The following is a 22,124-nucleotide window of genomic DNA, read 5'->3' as shown; positions in this document are numbered from 1 at the left end:
ATATACAGTATTTTTTCCATATCATTATTCTTTCCTCATTTACAGAGTAAAGCAAAAATCTCAGATTCATGTCTGAAATCAAGATTGCTACGTGCAATAAAATGCAGTAAATGTATGCATTAAAGAACTCTCTTCCTGTATTCTTTTGTAGCTAATAAGCAGCTACATTAAAAAATCTTTGGTGAAAGGACCTCTTTTAAACCGTTTTTCTTCTTTCCCCATAAATGTTCCTAATTGTCTTAATTAAATGGGATAATATTCATTTTTATAAACATCTTTTATGGTAATTCAATTATAACTGAACAAATGAATATTTGATGATTTGCTTGTAGTGCAATAATGACATCAATTTGCAAATACTTTAAACTGAATTTTAGTGGTTTAAGTCTGAATGAGTTTATTTCATCATTCATAGTTGCCGTTGCTTTTACTGTAGTTTATTATCATATCATAGTGTTTTTCCCCCGCTCTTAAAATTTTTTTTACACTCAGATGGAATTATCTTTATTGGTACTGCTATTCTCAATTGGTTCCAGTCACGTTAGCAAAAATATCCTCCCCGTATAAATTCATGAACATTTCTCCATCTTCTAGCAGCTTCTTGACTTGTAACCAGAATAATTGCGGGGGACAAATCTCACAAAAACATATCTGCCTCCAGCAAAATTGGGTTTTCTTGTGGTCACCTTGCCTTTTTGGCTTTTTCCACCACTGTTTATTTCATCCTCTACTTTGTCCTGCATTCTCTGTTACAGCTGACATTCATCTTGTCTTTTTCCACAACTGTGGTACCCTGGCAGGTGCTTGTTGATCCTGCACACATACACAAACACAGAGTTTTTGGTTTGGGTAGTTAATTGTTGGCCACTCTTGCTCCATTTCTTTCACCTGTGTATTCTTGTGAATGAGCTATATGTGTGTATAATATATGACCTGTCTCTTTTCTTACCGTAATATGTTAATTTGTCTTTCTAAAATTGAACATTCTTATTATTTCCCTGATTTATTTACAAATCATTTGTCCTTTCAAGCAACCCTTTTGTTTCACGGAAATAAAAGAAACAAAATTAGAAGTCTGCTTTCTTTACTCCTTGGCCACAATAATATTAACTAGCGCATGACATGACTTAGTTTAGCCCATCTCTGATAGTAGATTTCCTTTGAACAAAGGAAGAGAAAGTGTAGCAAAAGTAAGCCTGTGTTTCCTAATGCATAGTGGTTAGGGTATTAGATTATGATTGGGAATTAACAGAATAAAGTCTCCCTTGAGTTGACGTTGAGTTTTTTTGACCACAGCATGGAACAGTATTGAGTTGGTGTAGGGTTTGCCATTATCTTCTCAAGGAAAGTTTCTTCAACTTCTTGTACTACTTCTCTGCCTTGGGATTTTCTGATACTTTCCTATCCAAATGAAGGCCAAGTATTACCTTGCATGGGTTTTCAAGATTTGTTATGTGTTTCCTTGCAAAATTAATTAGAACTAATCCTTGCTTAATGACCACTCGTTCAACAACCACTCAAAGTTATGCCAGCACTGAAAAGGGAGACTTGCGATCAATCCTTGAACTTGCAACTGTTGCAGCTTATCTATGGTAACTTGTTTGTGATTCAGGCACTTTTTTTTTTTTAATTTGATTTATATGCCGCCCTTCTCCGGAGACTCAGGGCGGCTTACAATGCGCTAAGCAATAGCCTTCATCCTTTTGTATATTTATACAAAGTCAGCTTATTGCCCCCACAACTGGGTCCTCAATTTACCTACCTTAGAAAGGATGGAAGGCTGAGTCAACCTTGAGCCTGGCGAGATTCGAACCTGCAGTAATTGCAGGCAGCTGGTCTTAATAACAGGGTGCTTTAGACCACTGTACTACCAAGGCTCTTGGCAAACGATGAGCATTTATGACAGTCACAGTGTCCCATGGCCATTTGATTGCCATTTGCAACCTTCATTGCCGGATTCCAATAAGCAGGTCAGTGGGAAAACCAGCAGGAAATCCCAAGTCATGGTCATGTCACATCACACTTAACTATTCATGGCGGTTCATTTAATGACAACAGCCACTGTCGCGTGATTTTTTTCACTTTATGACTGCATTGCTTAGTGACAGAGTGGCTGGATCCAACTGTGGTCAGTAAATGAGGGTATTTGTACATTAGTCTTTTATGTTTAGTAAGATGTACAGTACTTTGTGTGTGTGTGTGTCTCTCTCTGTGGGAATATCCACTGCAGGAGGAAGGTAGGTCTTCTCATCAAAAGCTACGGATGGTGATAGACTATGGTGGTCCAGTGAGGTTTGATAGGTAGATGTTTCTCAATTTCCCAGTCTAAATCAAAAAAATCCAACTTTGGAAAGGTCCAAAGTTGCCCAACCAGCTTCCATGCCTAAGAGAGAACTAGAATACAGAGCCTCCTGCCTTCTAGTCCAACATCTTTTAACTATTTACACCAAACTATTTTTCTGTTTGTACATGTATACACATACATATACACATACATGTTAAATGCTTTATGCCTTCACTTAATAAAAATCCTTCATGGAGTCCCAAAGTTCTCTTATACAACAAGTGGAGTATTGGGGGTCCAGCTCCTCTCTCAGAAGCCTTCCGAATCTTCACCTTCTAGTCCATCTCCGGGGGGTGGGGGGGAGCGTACCTCAGTTAGCATGGGGCTTTGATATCTTGTTTTGATTTTATGACAATTAAAAGGGCAGAATGCCTAAAGTATAATCATATCTATAATGCCATTTTCTGGCTGCGAAAGAGTTCATCCCATTCTCTCTCACTGGGAAAAATACGCCAGTTTCCCTTCTTTCCAAATAGTAAAACATGAATAAGAAAAAAAGAAAATATAAAGCATTCATTTAATCTTTAAATATTAAAATGCTAATGTTTGATATTGAAGGAGATAGATTAACAGAACTATTTAGATCTTGGTCTGCTTCTTACAAAAGCAGAAAATGGAAAAGAAATGCTCCAAATAAACCACAAGATGGCGCTGATTTGTTTAAAAAAATTTATTTTGGGGGCACAGTCTACAGGAAGTATCTGGAGAGGTATCAAATAATTATTACATATTTTTAAAAAAGTATTTGTACACAGCCAGAAGTTGTTATTATTATTATTAGTTCAATTTATATGCCGCCTTTCTCCGGAGACTCAGGGCGGCTTACAAAGCATTTAAAAAACCATTATAAAAACATTTAAAAATTAAAACATTAAAACAAATTCACACCATTCATGGCCAGATCTCACAAGATCGCAACAGCGAGATCAACGGCCCCAGGCCTGCCGGAAAAGCCAGATCTTCACCGCTTTTCGGAAGGCCAATAAGGTGAGGGTGGTCTGGACCTCAGGAGGTAACTGGTTCCAGAGAGCTGGGGCAGCCACAGAGAAGGCCCTCCCCCGCATTGTTTAGCTGACGGGACCCGGAGGAGACCAACTCTGTGGGATCTTACCGGTCACTGGGAGCTATGTGGTAGAAGGCGGTCTCGAAGATAACCTGGCCCTGAGCCATGTAGGGCTTTAAAGGTAATAACCAACACCTTGAATTGTGCCCAGAGACCAATAGGGAGCCAGTGCAGCTCGCGGAGAATTGGTGTAATGTGGGTGTATCTAGGTGCACCCACGATAGCTCGCGCGGCTGCATTCTGGACCAACTGTAGTCTCCGAACACTTTTCAAGGGTAGTCCCATGTAGAGCGCGTTGCAATAATCTAACCATGAGGTGACAAGGGCATGAGTGACTGTGAGGAGAGCCTCCGAACCAAGTAGGGTTGCAATTGGTGCACCAGGTGAATCTGTGCAAAGGTCCCCCTAGCCACAGCTGTCAGATGTTGCTCTAATCTTAGTTGTGAGTCTAGGAGGACACCCAAATTGCAAGCCCGTTCTCAGGGGGACAATTTCTCCCCCCCCCAAGAAACAAGGATGGACAATCAACATAGTCTTTAGGAAGCAATACCCACAGCCACTCAGTCTTGTCTGGGTTATGTCTGAGCCTGTTGACTCCCATCCAGACCCTCATAGCCTCCAGGCACCGTTACATCACATCCACTGTATCACTGAATTGACGCGGGGTAGAGATATACAGCTGGGTATCATCAGCGTATTGCTGATATCTCACCCCGTACTGCTGGATGATCTCACCCAGCAGCTTCATGTAGATGTTAAATAGTAAGGGAGAGAGGACCGAGCCCTGAGGCACCCCACAAACAAGGGGCCTAGGGGTCGACCTCTTTCCTCCTACCAACACCTACCGTGACCGACCAGAGAGATAGGAGGAGAACCACCGTAACACGGTGCCTCCCACTCCCAACTCCCTTAGTCGTCCCAGAAGGATACCATGGGCAATGGTATTGAAAGCCGCTGAGAGGTCAAGTAGCACCAAGATGGAGGAATGACCCCCCATCTCGGGCTCGCCAGAGATCATCCATCAGTGTGACCAGAGCAGTTTCCATGTTGTAGCCAGGACTGAAGCCAGACTGAAAAGGGTCCAGATAATCCATTTCATCCAATTATCGCAGGAGCTGAAGTGCCACCACTTTCTCTACAACCTTTCCCACAAAGGGTAGGTTGGAGACTGGACGAAAGTTCTTTAATTCTGCTGAATTCAGGGAAGGCTTCTTGAGGAGGGGCCTTACGACCGCTTCCTTCAATGGTTGTGGGAAGGACCCCTCCCTCAAGGACGCATTAGAATAAAGAATGCAGCTGAATACTCAAGTTCATAAGTTGTACAGAAAATAAAAGATGGGAGATCAAAATCAAATTCTTAGTATAAATTCCTATCTTCACCTGTTAACTATTTCAAAAATCTTCTTGAAGCAAGATCCTTTTTAAAAAAAATAAAACCCCAAAACTAGACCCCCTCCAGCTTCTCAGAGTATTCTAACTGTTTATCAGAGGCTAGGCCCCATTGCTTGTCTAGTTTCTTTCCAAAAACGTCTGAGTTTGGCTCTCTATTATAAAACCACCATGCATTTCCTATCTTCAGCTAGGGAGGTGGGCCTCAGGTCTCATACCCTATATATGCAGCCAAGCATCCCTTTCTAATGGATATGTGGGTTGACAGTCTGGTATAAAGGGTTTGCAGTAGGCAATATTCACGTCACCATATCAATCTTTGAAGAAGAAATTTGAACTTTCATTGTTCAAGTCTCTCAATTAAACATGCTGTTATTGTTGTTGTTTTCTTTAATTCTGCCAGGGTTATATCCATGGGAGGAGGGAAACTGACTGTCCTTCTCAGTTCTTTTGCTAAAATTAATTTCTAAAAATGCAATTGTGTTTATGTAAGCAGAAATATCTGGTACTAATTTCAGAGTTGTTAATACCTCATGATTTTACACTATAGATTACACTGCCCACAAAGGTAGGTTTTGTAACCCTTAAGCAATAAGAGAAGCATAGATTAAAAGAAATAAATTGAATTAAGTAATCAAATGAATTTAGAGAGAATGGCTGGCATGTGCACCATTTATCTGTTTCCAAACCAACTGAGTCCAGGAAAAGAACTTTTGATCCCATTTGTTTGAGTTAGGCTAAACCTCACCTCTGCGAAGGTGTATGTGGGGCATTGAGAGCAGATAAGTTTTGAAGATGAGGTACATGCTTCCCCTTTGTATGTATAGAAGGTTCATTCTGGAATAAAGATTGGTTTCATTTTGGGGAAGGAAGAATAAACACAAGGGTAATGAATCTTTCTCTCAGGAAATGATGAAAGGTCCAGGCCTGCTGGGGACATTTACCATGTCTCAAGCTTTTTGGATTAAAACAACAAAGCAGCCATGTCACTGCAGTTTCAAACCTTAACATGATAAACTCTGGGAGCAAAGAGGCCAACTTAATCTTACTGTGGTGTGGTGAAGCATTTTATTGTAGCATAGAGTGTGATCAACAGTTTACAGCAGGAGTGCCCAACTTGACAGACTCATGGACTTCAAATCCCAGAATTCCCCAGCCAGTCGTAGTTTACCTATAACATTAAATTGTGAATTATGGTTTACAAACTGGTGGCTAAGTCAAAACCAAGCAAGCCATTATATGGCTTAGCATAGTGTTTGGGTCTAGGTTATGCATGCCGGTAGGCTCCCCTGAGGCCATCAAGTGTTCATGCAAGCACTTAATTTTTTGTTAGGTCGCTGAGACTTATTTTTAAAGGATGAATTTTACCTCAAACCATAGTTCATCTAGATCCGGGGTATCAAAATCACGGCGTCACGACAGCGTCATGTGACATATCAGGACTTTCCCCCTCCCTTCGCTAAACTGTGTGTGGGCGTGGCAAGCGCTTGATGCATCCAGCCCATGGGCCTGGAGTTTGACAGCTCTGATATAGATCATACTTCTGAAGGCTAAGGGAGTTGTTTCCACTGGCCATGTTTTGGATAGCTCTTTTCATGAATGCTTCTTACCATTCTGGAACTAATATTTGTCAAGTGCAAAAAACCAGGTCCCTACATGAAGATCCAATTAAACTGATTTATTACTAAAAAGCCTATGCACAGGATTCAACTATTAGCGCCTGCTAGAAATTAGATAAGAGTTAATGGAATTGAAGAGAAGTTTGTCTTCGTCCACTTGTGACTATGTAGGGATTCTAGACTGATTCCTCTTTTAACTCCACCCCTAGGTTCTGCCACTTCTTCTCCTACAATATCACTACCACAGGTTATTTCTTGTGTCTGCCTCAAGTTTATTAATAGGTCTTTGGGGATGATATGAGTTAATGTATTCTCTTCTTACTAAGGAGCAATTTTACTTACCAGTTCTGAGAAGCTCTGCCAAGAAAGATGGTGTCTCTCTATTTTATTTTATTTTTTAAAAATAAAGGGACCTGGATAATAACACAGAAAATTAAAAAGAAAGTGGTGAAGGGGCGTATTGACTTTTAAGGCCAAATGAAGATTACATTGTGTTAAATTTCATGATCTCCATCCATTTGTTCAGTCTGCAGTATATTGCCTGGATATCTTTTTAAACGTGAATAATTTGTGTTATATGTTTATATGCAGCTCCTCATAAAGTGCAGATTGGACTGGAAAGGTCAAAACATTGATGAATAGGTTTTATCATTTTCTTACACTCTTGATATTTTTCTGCCTTCCATAACTTATAATAAATCTACTTGAGATGCAAATGCATACAGCATGTGGAAATAGGGAGGCAAACAGAGAATCAGCTTGCAATTTTCTTTCTGCCTAGAAGTTGTAATATCTATGTGATTATAAGGGCAGCTAGAAATACTTCAGGCTGAATTTTCTGGGTTTTTTTTTTTAAAAAAGGAGAGATTATGTGCAAGGCATAAGAAAATACATTAACTGCATAATTGCACATATAAACTCTATATGTTTTTTTAAAAAAATAGCATCCATGAGGTCTCGCAGTGTGTTTTCATTAACACTTAATTTAGAATTTGCAGGACAGATACCACAGAAGGAGAACGCCAAAAGATATGCCTGGACTTTTAATACATCTTTTAAAAGTTTTATTAAGAAATTGTCCTTAAATACATCACAGCGTCAAAAGGATATAAACCCAATCAGTTGGATGAGCCCTAACAGTGGAGAAGTTCCGTGTTTTGGAACTTGACTAAAAGGGAGCTGGGAAAAACGGGCAAATCTTGTAGTCCTTTTCCCTATTTCTCCACCCTTTGGAATTCTCATTTCTGGGATAATTAGCAAGGGAAAATCAGTGTTTGTATTTATAGTCATTGGAGAGAAAGGGATTACAAGAGAGTAAGTACCATATTATTCAGACTATAAGATACACCTGACTATAAGACACATCTAAATTTAGAAGAGGAAAACAACAAAAAAAGTTTTTGACCTACCTTTTTTGGGCCTTTTTCCAGCCCTTTTCCAGTCTTTTTTTGGCTGATTCTCAAGGCTTTTTTCAGCCCATTTTTGAGACTTTTTGCAGCTCATTTTTGGAGCTTTTTTGGCCCATTTTTGAGGCTTTTGGGGGGCCGTTTTCAAGGCTTTTTGCGGCCCATTTTAGAGGCTTTTTAGCCCATTTTCAAGACTTTTTGCAGCCAATTTTTGGAGGTTTTTTGGCCCATTTTTGAGGCTTTGGGGGGGCTGTTTTCAAGGCTTTATTTGGCCCATTTTGGAGGCTTTTTTCACCCTGTTTTTGATGCTTTTTTCAGCCCATTTTCAATGCTTTTTTTGGCCTGTTTTAGGGCTTTTTTGGGCCTGTTTTTGAGGCTTGTGGAGACCGTTTTCGAGGCTTTTTGCAGCCCATTTTGGGGGCTTTTTCCAGCCTGTTTTTGAGGCTTTTTTTGGCCGGTTTTTTCCTTAAAAAAACGGGCTGAAAAAAGCCTCAAAACTGCCCCAAAAAGCCTCGAAAAAGGGCCAAAAAAAAAAGGCCTGAAAATGGGCCAAAAAAAGCCTGAAAACAGGGTGTGTGGAGGCAAAAAAAAAAACGGCCAGTGGGTGGGCGGGGCTTCGGCAATATTCGGTCTTGCACAAACATTTTCGCCTCCTTTTGGGAGACAAAAAAGTGCATCTTATAGTCCAAAAAATACGGTAAGTACACAATGGAAAATATACAGTAGTCCTTGATTTACAGCAGTTCATTTGGTGACCGTTCGAACTTAACAACGGCACTAAAAAAGTGACGTATAGCCATTTTTCACACTTAGAATCATTACAGCATCCCCGTGGTCATGTGATCAAAATTCAGATGCTGGCAACTGACTCATATTTATGGCAGTCACAGTGTTCCAGGGTCACGTGATCACCTTTTGCAACCTTCTGACGTGCAAAGTCAATGGGGAAGCCAGATTCACTTCACAACTGTAGCAAGGGTTCGTAAAAATGGGACAAAATTCACTTAACAAATGTCTCACTTAGCAACAGAAATTTTGGGTTCAGTTGTGGTTATAAGTCAAGGACTATCTGTACCTTAAAAAGAACATTTTGTTCTCAGCAAGCGTAACCTGCTCCCCACTTAGGATACAATAGGAAGCTTTTAGTGTGGGACTAATTAGGATTTTGCCAATTCCCGATAGCACAAACTGGTCCTGGGCGTTAATTAACTAATCAAGGTTGCAGAGCTGAGTTAACTTGTGGTTAGCACCTTTCAAGGAAGTGCAATCTGTGCAGCAAAGCAAAGATTAGTTTAAGAAGAGATAGCTTGTCCAAGCAATTTATGCCCTCGGAAATTCTGCAAAGGGGACAGGGAGGGGAGGAATCTAAAAAATACGAGTGAGGCAGTCAGGCACAGGACACAGTCTTAACAGTATGTTGTTTTCCTGATGAATTTTCCCATAGTATAAATCTGCTGAGGATGAATTTTAACAACTTGAGTAGACTGAAACATTTAAACCTTAGAGAAAGATTTCCTAGACACTCTTAAGAGTATCTAAAGGAACAATCTAGTCAGGGTGCAAACAAGGGTGCAAATTAGCTTCACTGCCATCTCTCTCGCTAACTGAATAGCTTGCAACCTTTTGGTTTCCGTTTTTGTTTTGAATACCTGGAACCAGCAGGCACCCTTTGAGTTGTGGAAAATGCCTCATAGATTAAACTTGATCCCTGCCTGCCTGCAGAGGAAGGGCCTGTCTGGAACTGGGGGAAGCCTGGTTTCCGAGATAATTTGAATTCACACAAGACCCCATTCCCACCTTTTCTGAGAGATGGAATGGAACTTAAGACTAGAAGGCTTTAAAACATTCTTTATTTTCTTACATTGTTTTTTTTTCCCCAGAATTTTCCCCTCAAGACAGAGGCTGAGACCCAGTAGCATTATAGAGTTGTGTGGGAGTTTTCTTCTCTTTTTCCCCAATGGCCATTATTCTTTCACTGGCAGTGAACTGTTTTCTGTTCTTATAAGTACATATTTAGCCCTTGCTTGCTTCTGCTGGCTGTGAAAGACAGCAGAGACAAAATAAGAGTTTGTAAGTGTGTACTTAAGTCTAAGTAGGAAAAAGTAGTTGGGGTAAAGGTGTCATTTCAGAAAATGCATCTTCCCTATTTTTGTGATTGTAGACCCATCAACATTAGTCACTGATTTAGAGACTTGGGTTGTGTTACTGGCCTCCACTAGTTCTTCTGTGATATCCAGCAGTTTGACAATTGAAAACCTTGAGCCACCTTACTCGCACATTCACAAAGTGGTGTCATTAAAAAGCCACATTAGCCTGGTTCCTAACAACTCTGTAATCTTAACACCATTAGCCTGTGTTAGAAAAACAAGTATTGAAGGTTTTGTCTTAGTAAGGCCCTTCCTTCAAAGGCAGAGAAAATATTCCTTGGCACTCCTCTTTCTTTCTCATCTTTCGGTGTTGTAGCTTAATGAAAGTAAATTGAATAAGAGAATACTTTGAAAATTGTGGCCATTGGTGATCCTCATTTGAAGGCAAAATCCTCATTACCATACTTTTCAGAGTATAAGACACACTTTTTCCCCCCTAAAAAGAAGGTGGAAATGTTGGTGCGTCTTATATACCGAATACAGCAATTTTTGGCCTCCCGAAACCTTGCCCTGTGCGTCCCGTTTTTGCCAAAAGCAAGCCCATTTTATTTGAAAAAACAGGATGCGCATACGGTTTGGGAGGTCTGCAGAGTGCTCCTGGGGGCTGGGGAGGGCAAAAACGTGTGAGAGGTTTGGGAGGCCAAAAACCGCCCCATTTTTCATGAAAATGGGCCTGTTTTTCGCAAAAACAGGATGTACAGCGGGTTTGGGAGGCCTGCAGCGTGCTCCTGGGGACTGAGGAGGGCAAAAACGCGACATGGGGATTTGGGACATGGGGGTTTGCCAAAAGTAGGACAAACCCCCCCCCAACGTGTCACATTTTTGCCCTCCCCAACCCCCAGGAGCACGCTGCAGGCCTCCCAAACCCTCTGCACGTTCTGTTTTTCGCAAAAATGGGACACAGAGGGTTTGGGAGGCCTGCAGCGTGCTCCTGGGGGCCAGGTAAGGCAAAAACCGAATGTGCGGAGGCCAAAAACTATTTTTTTCTTGTTTTCCTCTTTGAAATCTTTGTGCGTCTTATAGTCCGAAAAATACAGTAGATAATATAAAATACAAACTAATACTGTGTGGTGGGAGCCTCCTCTCCCACATTCAGGTAATCAGTTATTTTCACTTTGGCATTTGCTACTCTTGTAATCAGTTTAATAAGTAGGTTTCCTTTGAATTGCTGATAAGTAAAGTCTGATCATTTTGTGTAGCTTACTTTTTAAATTAAGGCATCGGATGGAGAAAATGGAGTGAAATTACACTTTAGCACATACCATATTTTTCGGAGTATAAGACGCATTGGAGTATAAGATGCACCTTAGCTTTTGGGGAGGAAAATAAGAAAAAAGCTGATTGGCAGGTGGATCGGCCTTCCGGAATACCCCCAATCAGCTATTTCCAGAGGTGACTTTTAGCAACAGGTTCCTTGGTTGTGAGCTCTGTGCCTTGCTTTTTTTTTTTTTTTTGCTTTTTTTTCTGCCATTTCTGCCAAACTCCATTTCAGAAAAAAAAAATTTTTTCCTGTCTCTGAAAGCCTCCGAAACAGAACTTCAGAAAAAAAGCCTCTGAAGCTCTGTTTGGGGGCTTTTTTTCTGACGCTTCATTTCTGATGCTTTTTTCAGCCTCTGAAACCTTCGTTTGAGAAGCTGGGCGGGGCTACATTCAGAGTATAATTCACACCCAGATTTTCACCCTCTTTTATGGGGGAAAAAGGTGCGTCTTATACTCTGAAAAATACAGTAGTCTTTATTCTGACTTAAATAATTATCTAAGTCTCTTAGATCTTTGGGGATAAAAGCAATCCAATATACTGTAAATATTAAAACATAAACATAAGTAGCTGACTCTTCATGGGGTTATCAAAGCAACAACAAAGACAGCTCAGATGAAGAAAGAAATCCTTAGTCCATTGTCACAATGTCCCTACAAGGATTGCTTGGCTGGCCACAGGTCATCCAGTGAGCTCCATAGTTAAGTGAGATTTTGAAACTAGCCTTTCCAATCCTAGGCCACTGACTTAATCATCACACTTTCATGCCTCTTTTCAATGTTGTCTTTGTCCTTTTGTTAGGTTAGGAGAGTACCAGGTTCTAGTGGCCATCTCCATAAGACAGAGGATGGAGACTGGGAATGGAGTGACGATGAAATGGATGAGAAGAGTGAAGAAGGCAAGGCCGCTTTTTCCCAAGAGAAGGTAATTTTTGGGAAACCACATGGCAGCTCAAGTAAACATTCATTATTTTGATACTCCGCTGGTAACTAATTAATTATGATGCTTGCCTTTTAGTCACGAAGAGTAAAAGAAGAAGATGCAGAGGTAAATAGTTAATTTCTTTCTCTTTGTGTGTAGGAGTGTGTGTTGTATTGAATTTGTCTCTGTATTTACATGAAAATGAATGGTAATTTTCAGTAATATTTTACCATTTGAAGTTCAGTGTCTTTTTAATATTTTCAACGAAATGTAGATTTCAGTTTTTAAAAACGCATACTGCTTTTCCCTAATAACTAGAATCTGAGGCACAATTCATTGATGCATAATGTGACAGTGTTAGTTTTTAATAAGATTGCATGCATTAGTTTTTGTATGCCACTTTTAAATAACTCCATATGTGTAAGTCTATAGTCTGTTGTTAAACTTGAATTATAAAGCTAATATTTAGCAGTTGGTTTTTTAGCTATTCAGAATTTATTAATGTTCTTTGTAATTTAGTACTTTGTCCAGAGAATTTGTGCTCTTGAGTCAATTTGAAGTACAATGATAAATGAATAAAGATTTAATGTTTCCTTCCCCTTTTGTTCTTTCTGTGCTAGCTTAATCTGCAGAGGAGGGTTTGAGGGCAGACAGAATTTTGGTGACACATAAGACTTCTGTTCTCACAAATTTATTATGCAGGATTAACAGGCTTTATTTAATGGAACTACAGCATCAAATCTTGTTTGAAATCCTGCTTGCTATTTTTTTTTATTCCTGGTTTTTACTATTTTGCATTGTGGATGTATTAAGTAACATGTTTTGTGTCATCTTCTAAAGATTTAAACTCTTCTTAACAGATATCCGTGTATTCCAGCAATATCCCTGACCAAATACAGAACCTGTCTATAAAAGGTTCTCAGGTATTGTTACTATTAACATTAGATATTATGCATAGATTTGTTGGTTAATTCAAAGTTCCCCAACATTTCCGGCTTTGCGGACCAGCGGGAGAGAGAGAACGGTTGGTTCCGCACAAGTGGCTGGTAAGCATGTGCACGTGTGCGCAGCTCCATTTGTGCGAGCGGTGTGCACACACACCTGCCACTCACTAAAATGGAGCACATGCATGCACGCTCGCCTGCTGCTCATGTAAGTGAGCATGTGTGTGTGTGCGCTCGTTGGCCGTTTCTGCGGCCCTGTTACAAACGCCTCACAGTCCACTAGTGGGAACCCCTGAGTTCCTTTGCACTCAAATTGTGTCATCTAGTACAGGGGTGGGCAACTATGGCCCTTTTATGACTTGTGGACTTCAACTCCCAGAATTCCTGAGCCAGCCATGTTAGCTCAGGAATTATGGGAATTGAAGTCCACAAGTCATAAAAGGGCCATAGTTGCCCACCTCTGATCTATTAGATACAGACTTTGACTGAAGTAGCCTTGTAATAGCTTCCTTGTAATCCCAGTTTCTCACTAATTACAGATTCACTAGGCCACAAACTGATTTAAAGATTGCCTGGGTTCTCAAATTATGTGTTTCTTTCCTCATGGCTAGTTCAACAAGCCACAGTGTTCTGGTTTATACAATGCTCAGCCATGAATCATTGACCATTAACCAGTCGTAATGGTTAAATCCACGCCATAGGCTAAGCTAAAAATACATATATGCATTGCATATTTGTATTTTGCATTGTATTGCATTAAACATTTATCTAGCTGCCCATTATACCAAACTCTGGGCAGCTCCCAATCAAGAATTAAAACAACATAATAAAGTATTTAATCTATAAACATTAAAAAAAAAAAACCACCAAGGGCAATTCACACTTCCTTTTGACCTCATCCTTTCCCAGAGCTTGGAGGAAACGCCGAGTCTTCAGTGCTTTTTGAAAATCTAGGAAGGTAGAGGCCTGCCAAGCTTCATGGGTCAGAATCTTCCATAGGACTGTGGCTGCCACAGAAGAAGCACATTTCCTAGCTCCCGTAAGGCGGCAATGTTTTAAGTGAAGGGACTGGAAGCATGCCCACCCTACCTATTCTGGTAGGACAGGTAGGCATCCTTAAGGAAAGGCAGTCCCATAGATAACCTGGTCCTGTCTCATATAAGGCTTTAAAGGTGATAACCAGCATCTTAAATTGCAACTGTAAGAAAACTGGAAGCCAGGGCAGTTTCCATAATAGAGGTAAACCTAAAAAGGGTGTTCTTAGGTTTATATGGGTAAACCTAAGAACACCCATCAAGGTGTGCAATGACACATTCTAGAACAGTGGAAGCTTCCAGAAGGTCTTCAAGGGTAGCCCCATGTGGAGGCCTTGCACCTCTGATTCGTAGGTGACAGCACGAGTGACTGTGAGCAAGGCTTCCTGGTCCAGGAAAGGTGGCAGTTGGCTTGTTAGATGAATCTGTGTAAAGGCCTCCTTAGCTATGGCTGCGATTTGCTCCTTCAGCAGGAGCTGTGAATCCAGGAGGGATCCCCAAATTGCACACCAGCTCAGTCCAGAGAAGTGCCAGACTTGATGATTTAGTGTGATGTACAAAACCAACAGTGATAATGTCTATGGAGATTCTCAGTCATCCTAGTCATGGTTATCCCAAAGGTGCTTTTTCAAAAGGCAACTGGACTTTGTTTTCCCATGAGGACATTTCGCTTTTCATCCTAGAAGCTACTTCGGTTCTGTCAATTCTGACAGAACTGAAGAAGCTTCTTGGATGAGAAGTGAAACATCTTCAAGGGAAAACAAAGTCCAGTTGCCTGTTGAAAAAGCACCTTTGGAATAGCATTGAGTTGAGCTATTGCCCAGCTACTGGTTGAGGAAGCTGTTTACTTAGTAGTCAGGCAAAGTTGACTGTTCCCATGATGATTTGAAGGGAAGATGTAGTGTAAACACATTACTGCTGAAAGTCATGTGTGAACAGCGTCACTAAATTCTGTTTATATCAAATGTGAATGTTTTAATTGTCACTAAAGGCTATGGCTACTTTCCAGCTATTTAATCTTTTATTTTATGCAATAAAGTTGCAAACAATAATCACTGCTGGGATTCTCATAAAATGTACTGCTCTGTTAAATAAACAAGAAATTTGTTAGTAGTACCCCAACGTATTAAGCTGGGAAAGTGTTTAAAATTCTAAGGGCTTTTGTTTTTAATACCATACATTTATCAGATTAATCAGGGGAATAGACTTATATTGGTTTTTCCCTTTGCCACCTTACTGTAATCTGTGCCAGTTTTAATATCTGACTTGCAATTTCAGATTAGTGATGACCTCTAAGTTAAACTGGATAATTATTACCTTAAAGAATTGAACCCATCCCAGTTTTTAATATGGCAATTTAAAAAGATGTATTCCCTCCTTCTTTTTCATTAAGGCACGTTCTGCTATTACAAATGAATATAGCTCTGTTCCATGTGCTGTGAATCTTGTTTTACGACTAAGGTAAGAGGAATAAGCTCTCTTTATCTTCATTTCCTTTTTTTTGGCCTAGTCAAATCTGTTCATGCATGATTCTATTCATTAAATTCTCGTAATATTAACAAGAGAAATGTTAACATGGATGGTCAGCCTCCCAGTATAACCAACATGAATGGTGTTCTCACAACTAATTGCTCTCTTTTAATTGCTTTAAAAAATTAAAAATGGAAGAACAAAATACAGACAATGGAAAGATCTTTAGACTAAAAGCATTCTTCATTAAATATTTTGGAGTTTTTTTTCCTCCCTCTTTCCTTCCATTTCAGGATCATAGAGATTTTAAGGAGCTTCTTTTACTCTATAGCAGTCAACCAGTAACAGAAATAACCATTGTTACATTACAAATTGCTTGTTGAAAACTTTTATTGGGCAGGTTTGGTCAACAGTGAGAAGAGGTTATGAGAAAAATAACTGATATATTTTTCAAGCACTTTACCATTTTTAAAACGATGCAAATACGGCTATCAGATGTCATAGTTGTTTGGAAGGAGACTGAGGTTGATTTCCATTTTAAGAAAATGAGTGATTTCTAACCAGGTTTTATGGACAGCTAATTAATTTTCTTAGGTTTAGAATATTTTTTGTGTATTCCTAGTTTAGTTTCTCTTTTCTTCTAATCTACCTAAAGTAACTTGGAAAATTAAAACCTCTTCAAAGCTGATTTGTATCTTTATTATTGTAAAGAAGTGGTATTTCTCCCAGTTTCTCTGAGGAATGATAACCTAACCATCTGTTCTATGCCATTATTAGTTCTATGCCCCTCCTGGTTGCCTGGGAAGTGATGTGTGGTTGGACCTATGCAGTAGTATTGGCAGAATAGAATACAAGAGAAGAGAAGAATAGAATAGAATAGAATAGAATAGAATAGAATAGAATAGAATAGAATAGAATAGAATAGAATAGAATAGAATAGAATAGAATAGAATTATTGGCCAAGTGTAATTGGACACACAAGGAATTTGTCTTGGTGCATATGCTCTCAGTATACATAAAAGAAAAGATACGCTCATCAAGAATCATAAGGTACAACACTTAATGATAGTCATAGGGTACAAATAAGCAATCAGGAAACGATATCAATATAAATTGTAAAGATACAAGCAACAAAGTTACAGTCATACGGTCATAAGTGGGAGGAGATGGGTGATGGGAACAATTAGAAGATTAATAGTAATGCAGACTTAGTAAATAGTTTGACAGCGTTGACAGAATTATTTGTTTAGCAGAGTGATGGTGTTTGGGAAAAAACTGTTCTTGTGTCTAGTTGTTCTGGTGTGCAGTGCTCTATACCGTCGTTTTGAGGGTAGGAGTTGAAACAGTTTATGTCCAGGATGCGAGGGATCTGCAAATATTTTTTTGGGGGGGGAAGAACTGGCCATTGCCTCTCATTTTAAAAAAATATTTACATATTTCTCCATTGTTCGTTTGCAGTGTAGTCCTATATAAGGTCTATGGGTCAAACCTATCAGAAAATGCTAAGACGAAGGCTTTTCTTTTATGTGGGTTTTATTTTGCATTCCTTATGTAGTTGGTGAAAGGAAGAATGGGTTATGCCTCTTGTAACAGCCAAAGCTCTGTGTGTTTCACCACAAAATACACTTGGAACTTTTTCATTTGATAATCATGAGAGAAAAATATGCACGTACGAAAAGATAAAATGGATTGAATTTTTTGTTTTTGTTTTACTCTTCCTTTTTGTCAGGCATCTACTCTAAGTTAGAAGACTAGAAGGCAAAAAAAGCCCCTTCCAGCTTAAGGGCTGCAACATTGGTTTTGATAAGAGTACGCTTCTGTCCCTTTGGTTATAGGAAAGGGGATGTTGGGTGTATCAGGAGAAATGTAAGTTAAATGGAATGCGTAAGAAGTATGTGTCTGTGTGGTAAAAGAAGAAGAAAACAGATAATAAATAGGTACTAAATGAGCATGGACTTGAATGTAAAACATCAGTAATTAGTAAAAAAAGAATATGTTGATTGGTTTGGACACAGAGAAAGAACTAATAGGGATCAAATCTCATAACAAACATAAGAAGAAAAGGGAAGAGAAGAGTCATGGCTGGATGAAGTGGATGAGTTCCTAAAGAAAAGAAAGATGAAAATTTTAAATAAAAATGAGTACATAAATTGGTATGTGGTTATGGTTGAAGCACTTTAATTTAGGTAGTCAAATATCAAGGTTGTATTGAATACGTTTAGAAAAGTGAGATTCAAAAAAGGAAAGTATAAGTAACACAAACTTAGTATTTTAAGAATAGCCGAAAAATTTATGCATTAGGATTACTGAGAGAGTCTTCCTCTATAGCAGTGATGGCTAACCTTTTTGCCGTGGTGTGCCAAAAGCAGGGGGAGTGCGGGGGTGTGTGCGTGCACGCCCACAACCATAATTCAATGCACTCCGCCCCTGCTGCCCTCCAGGCATGGACGTGTGATCTCCCTACACTCCCCCCGCTTTTGGCATGTGATGGCCCGGTGGGCCGGTTTTTGCCATCCCCAGGCTCCAGAGGCTTTCTAGGAGCCTGCGGAGGGCGGAAACGGCCTCCCCCCCCCTCCTGGAGGCCCTTCAGAGGCCGGAAACGGCCCATTTCCTGACTTCCGGTGTGCCCAGAAGGCCCAAAAATCAGCTGGCCAGGAGCTCTGATTTCATGAAAATCAGCGCACTGGAGCTTGTGTGCCCACAGATATGGCTCCGTGTGCCACCTGTGGCACGCGTGCCATAGGTTCGCCATCAAGGCTCTATAGTAAAATTCTAAGCAGTGCTGGAAACTGACTTAGTTTTACTATAGAATTCTGTTCGCTGCTATTGTGGGCTTGTGTGTATTCTTCTTCTAGAGGCAAATATGAGTAATAATTCTTCTCCAGTGAAATTTATATCCAGAGCTCAAAGAAAAGGCTTTTATTTGTGCTAGTTTCCTGTATGTTAACAAGAAATAATTCTAGTCAGTGTTGAAATTGCATAGTCTGTCTTGCTGGCCAAAGAATCGGGCATTTGGTTTCAGTGATTCTTGTTAAAATCTCAGTAATAAAATATACTTGCCACAAACACAAGTGGAGTCTAAGAACAGTGGGAAATAACAGTAATAATTTCAGTATCGCCTTTACTTCTATCATCCCTTCTGCCCTGAGAAAAGTGCTACCATTTTATATGTATCCTGGCATTGTGTCTTAATTTTACCTGTGGTTTACCTGTATCAATTCCCAGAGTCAATGTGTCTGAAATGTTATTTACTGAGGAGCAAAGAATAAGAAAGTTGTCCACTGTAAGTCCTGCTTGTGAATTTCTTGAATCTGTCCAGTATGATCCAGGATAATGGGATTATTTAGCACATGATCCAGCAGGATAATGTTTATGGAGGTGATGGTGGAGAACATGAATGATTAAGTGCCATCACGTTGCTATCGGCTTTCGGCAACCATAAAATGAGGAGAAGCATGATAGAGGTATATAAAATTATGGAAAATTATCTATGGATAGAGAAAAAATATTCTCCCCCTCTTCTAATTTTACCCATTGATAATAATTACCGTTTCCCAGATTTGCTCTTACTTTCAAAGAATCTTAATCCTAACATTTATTAAGCCAAGACATTATTATTCAAATTCAAATCCAATTTTTGACAGCAGCCTAGCCTTGCAATAATATACATTGTACTTCTCTGTCATAGAAACAAAACAATTTTTTTTTTAGAGTGATAAGTAATCATTCTTATGTTAGAAATGTATTTCATGTATCTATTCTGCTTCTTTCGGATTTCATTAAACTTGCAAAACAAATATCTAAGGAGTTATTTTCAGGGCATTCTCCACAAAGATTCCCCCTCTTTTTTTCTCAGGTAAAGTGCTTCATTTTTATCAAGGTTTCCTGAACACAATAGAGCCTAAATCAGAACAAAATAATGTTAGGTTAAAAAGAAATAAAGACTTTTGTGATGCTCTTATCAGCAAATCACTGTCCACTGAAACAGTGAACTCGTGATAGTGGCCTTGAAATAAATGTTGAAAGAATGGTAAAAGACTTAATTTTTTATTTCCTTTCCTTCCATTCTACAGAAAAGAAAAACTTTTCTGAGCATCTAAAACTTTAATATAATTGTATCAGACTAGTCAAGGAGTTCTGTATTGAGTAACCATCATCATCTTAATAGATGTTACAGGTTGATAACAAATCTGGGAATCACTTAAGGAAGTAGTATACTCTGATGTTTCTCATTATAGCAAATTGGGGTGACCTGATAAAAATGACACTTCAACATTTCTAAAACTAGTAGAACTTGATGTCCAAACCAGCATTATGGAATCTTAGCACAATTGAGTAAGGCATTGTAATTTCTACAAGCAATCCACTACTATCAGTCATGGAGGATAGCTATTTTCAGAAGTGGTTTGCCATTGTTCTCATTCTAGGACTGAGAAAGACAGACTGACCCAAAGACACCCAGTTGGCTTCATGTCTAAGATGGGAGTAGAATTCATTGTCACCTAATTTGTAGCCTGTATTTTAAGCACCACCACAAGCAGGCTCTCTAGAGCCCTCATAAGGGGTCCCTTTTTGTTCTCATTGGTTTTAAAAAGTAACATGCAAGTCTCATTCCCACCCCAGAATCAAAATTGGTCAATTTTTTATTCATGTCCAAAGGGCCCAATAGCAAGATGCAAATATAATCTAGACTTGGCATTAGATAAAACAGTTTAATTAGTAAAATATTTAATAAATATTAGATAATAGACCTAATACCCTAACTCATTGATTTGTTATTAAAGAGCCTTGTTTTTATAGTCATAGTTTAAATTCTGGCTGTTGCCACTGTAATCTTTCTCATTAGGATGTAAACAAGCTGAACCTCCTGACAGCCCAGCTGGAAAATACTTTTTTTTTTTTATACTTCTGGCCAATTTTACATCAAACGAAGTGATTAAAGACTATTTTAGGTAGAAAAAAGCAAAGGCAGTCAATTCCTGACCTTAGAAGATAACATCTTTACTACAACAAATATTAAGATACCAGCAGGAAGTATTGATTAAAGTCTATAAAGATTTTGAGAATTATTAACGGTTGCTTTGCAGTATATGCTAATTTAAATTAAGAGATAGAGTTACAAATTTCTATATATAACAGTTCTCACTGTATAACTCGGTTTGCAATCTTTAACATATGAAGCTGGACTAAAGAACTCACAACCGAGGCCCCAAAGGTGTTTTTTTTTTTCAAGTGGCAACTGGACTTTCACCTGAATAGTGCAGATGGGTGTGGAATCTTTTTGGAACTGCTGAAAGGACCGGAAACAGGAGATAGTGATTGTTATATCCCTCCCACTCTGTTGAGAGAGGAGGGCTGTTCATTTAATGTAGATCAGGGCTGTCAAATTTGCGGCTCGTGGGCTGGATGTGTCACGCGCTAGCTACGCCCATGCCCAGTTTAGCGAAGGGGGGAAAAGCAACATTACATTGCCGTGATGATGTGAGTTGAACACCCCTGATGTAGATGGTTTCTTTGACCTCTCTTTCAAATTAGTCCCCTCTATCCAGAATGTGGACTTTGCTACTTGTTAAACTCTAATAACTATGGATGCAAAACAGCCTTTATACCCTTCAGCACCAGAAGATATGATTAACTCTGCAGTTTTCTTAGAGAGGTTTTTCAAACTGCCGTAAACATAAGAACATCATTACTAAGTTGTTTAATATACCCAGGGAATCCTAAACCTCAGCTTAATAAATTGGCCTTCATAAATTTATTTATTTATTTATTGGTTTGATTTATATGCTGCCCTTCTCTGGAGGCTCAGGGCGGCTTTACAATGCGTTAAGCAATAGCCTTCATACTTTTGTATATACCTGCTTAGTAGGGCTTTTGGCCACCCCTAAGCGGTGTTCTTTTTTATACAAAGTCATCTTATTGCCCCCACAATCTGGATCCTCATTTTCCCTACCTTGGAAGGATGGAAGACTGAGTCAACCTTGAGCCTGGTGAGATTTGAACTCGCAGTAATTGCAGGCAGCTGGCAGCTAAGTGCTACTTAATAGCACTTTAGTCCGCTGCGCCACCAAGGCTATCCAAAACCTAAAGGATGTTTCCTCAGTTGGAACAGAAAATGCATTTTGTTCTATTGATCCAATGTTTAATTCCATCCGTCGCTATAAATTTGATTAGTAGGGTTGACTACTTATTTTTAACTGTTTTAAAGCAAGAGCAATTGTTACATTCAAAACTGCAGAAACAGCAGATAATATAGTCAGTCTCAAGGATTCTATTTATAAAAAAATCCCTCATAGCATTTCATTTTTACAAAATTTAGCCAATTGTACATCAGCCCTACAAACATGAAGACTAGCTAGTCAAACCATCAAGGAAAATAATCAACCAAGCAATTCAAGCATGTAAGCAAATGGCACAAGAAAAGAAGCAAAAAGATTTCAGAGTAAAGCTAATATTGAGTCTGTTTCAAATTGGCAACAAATGAGATACCTGGATAGCAGTGAACTAGGTAGTAATTCAGACAATCCAC

The 22,124-nt window shown here is 39.2% G+C and overlaps 1 protein-coding gene across 2 annotated transcripts in view; it reads left to right on the top strand.

Annotated features, from left to right (window-relative positions):
- Window positions 1–22,124, top strand: part of STK39 (serine/threonine kinase 39) — a 141,653-nt gene that overhangs the window by 86,177 nt on the left and 33,352 nt on the right. For both annotated transcript variants that reach the window (XM_034426776.3, XM_087882009.1), the window contains exons 11-14: window positions 12,028–12,150; window positions 12,244–12,273; window positions 13,008–13,070; window positions 15,519–15,586. In XM_034426776.3, the coding sequence (XP_034282667.2) occupies window positions 12,028–12,150; window positions 12,244–12,273; window positions 13,008–13,070; window positions 15,519–15,586 (284 nt within the window). The remainder of the gene's footprint in view (window positions 1–12,027; window positions 12,151–12,243; window positions 12,274–13,007; window positions 13,071–15,518; window positions 15,587–22,124) is intronic.

This window comes from Pantherophis guttatus, chromosome 1, assembly GCF_059756535.1.
Source record: "Pantherophis guttatus breed Tessera chromosome 1, ASM5975653v1, whole genome shotgun sequence".
Lineage (NCBI taxonomy): Eukaryota > Metazoa > Chordata > Lepidosauria > Squamata > Colubridae > Pantherophis > Pantherophis guttatus.
Note: the sequence above shows the minus strand (reverse complement) of the source record. Positions and strands in the feature narration are given on the sequence as shown.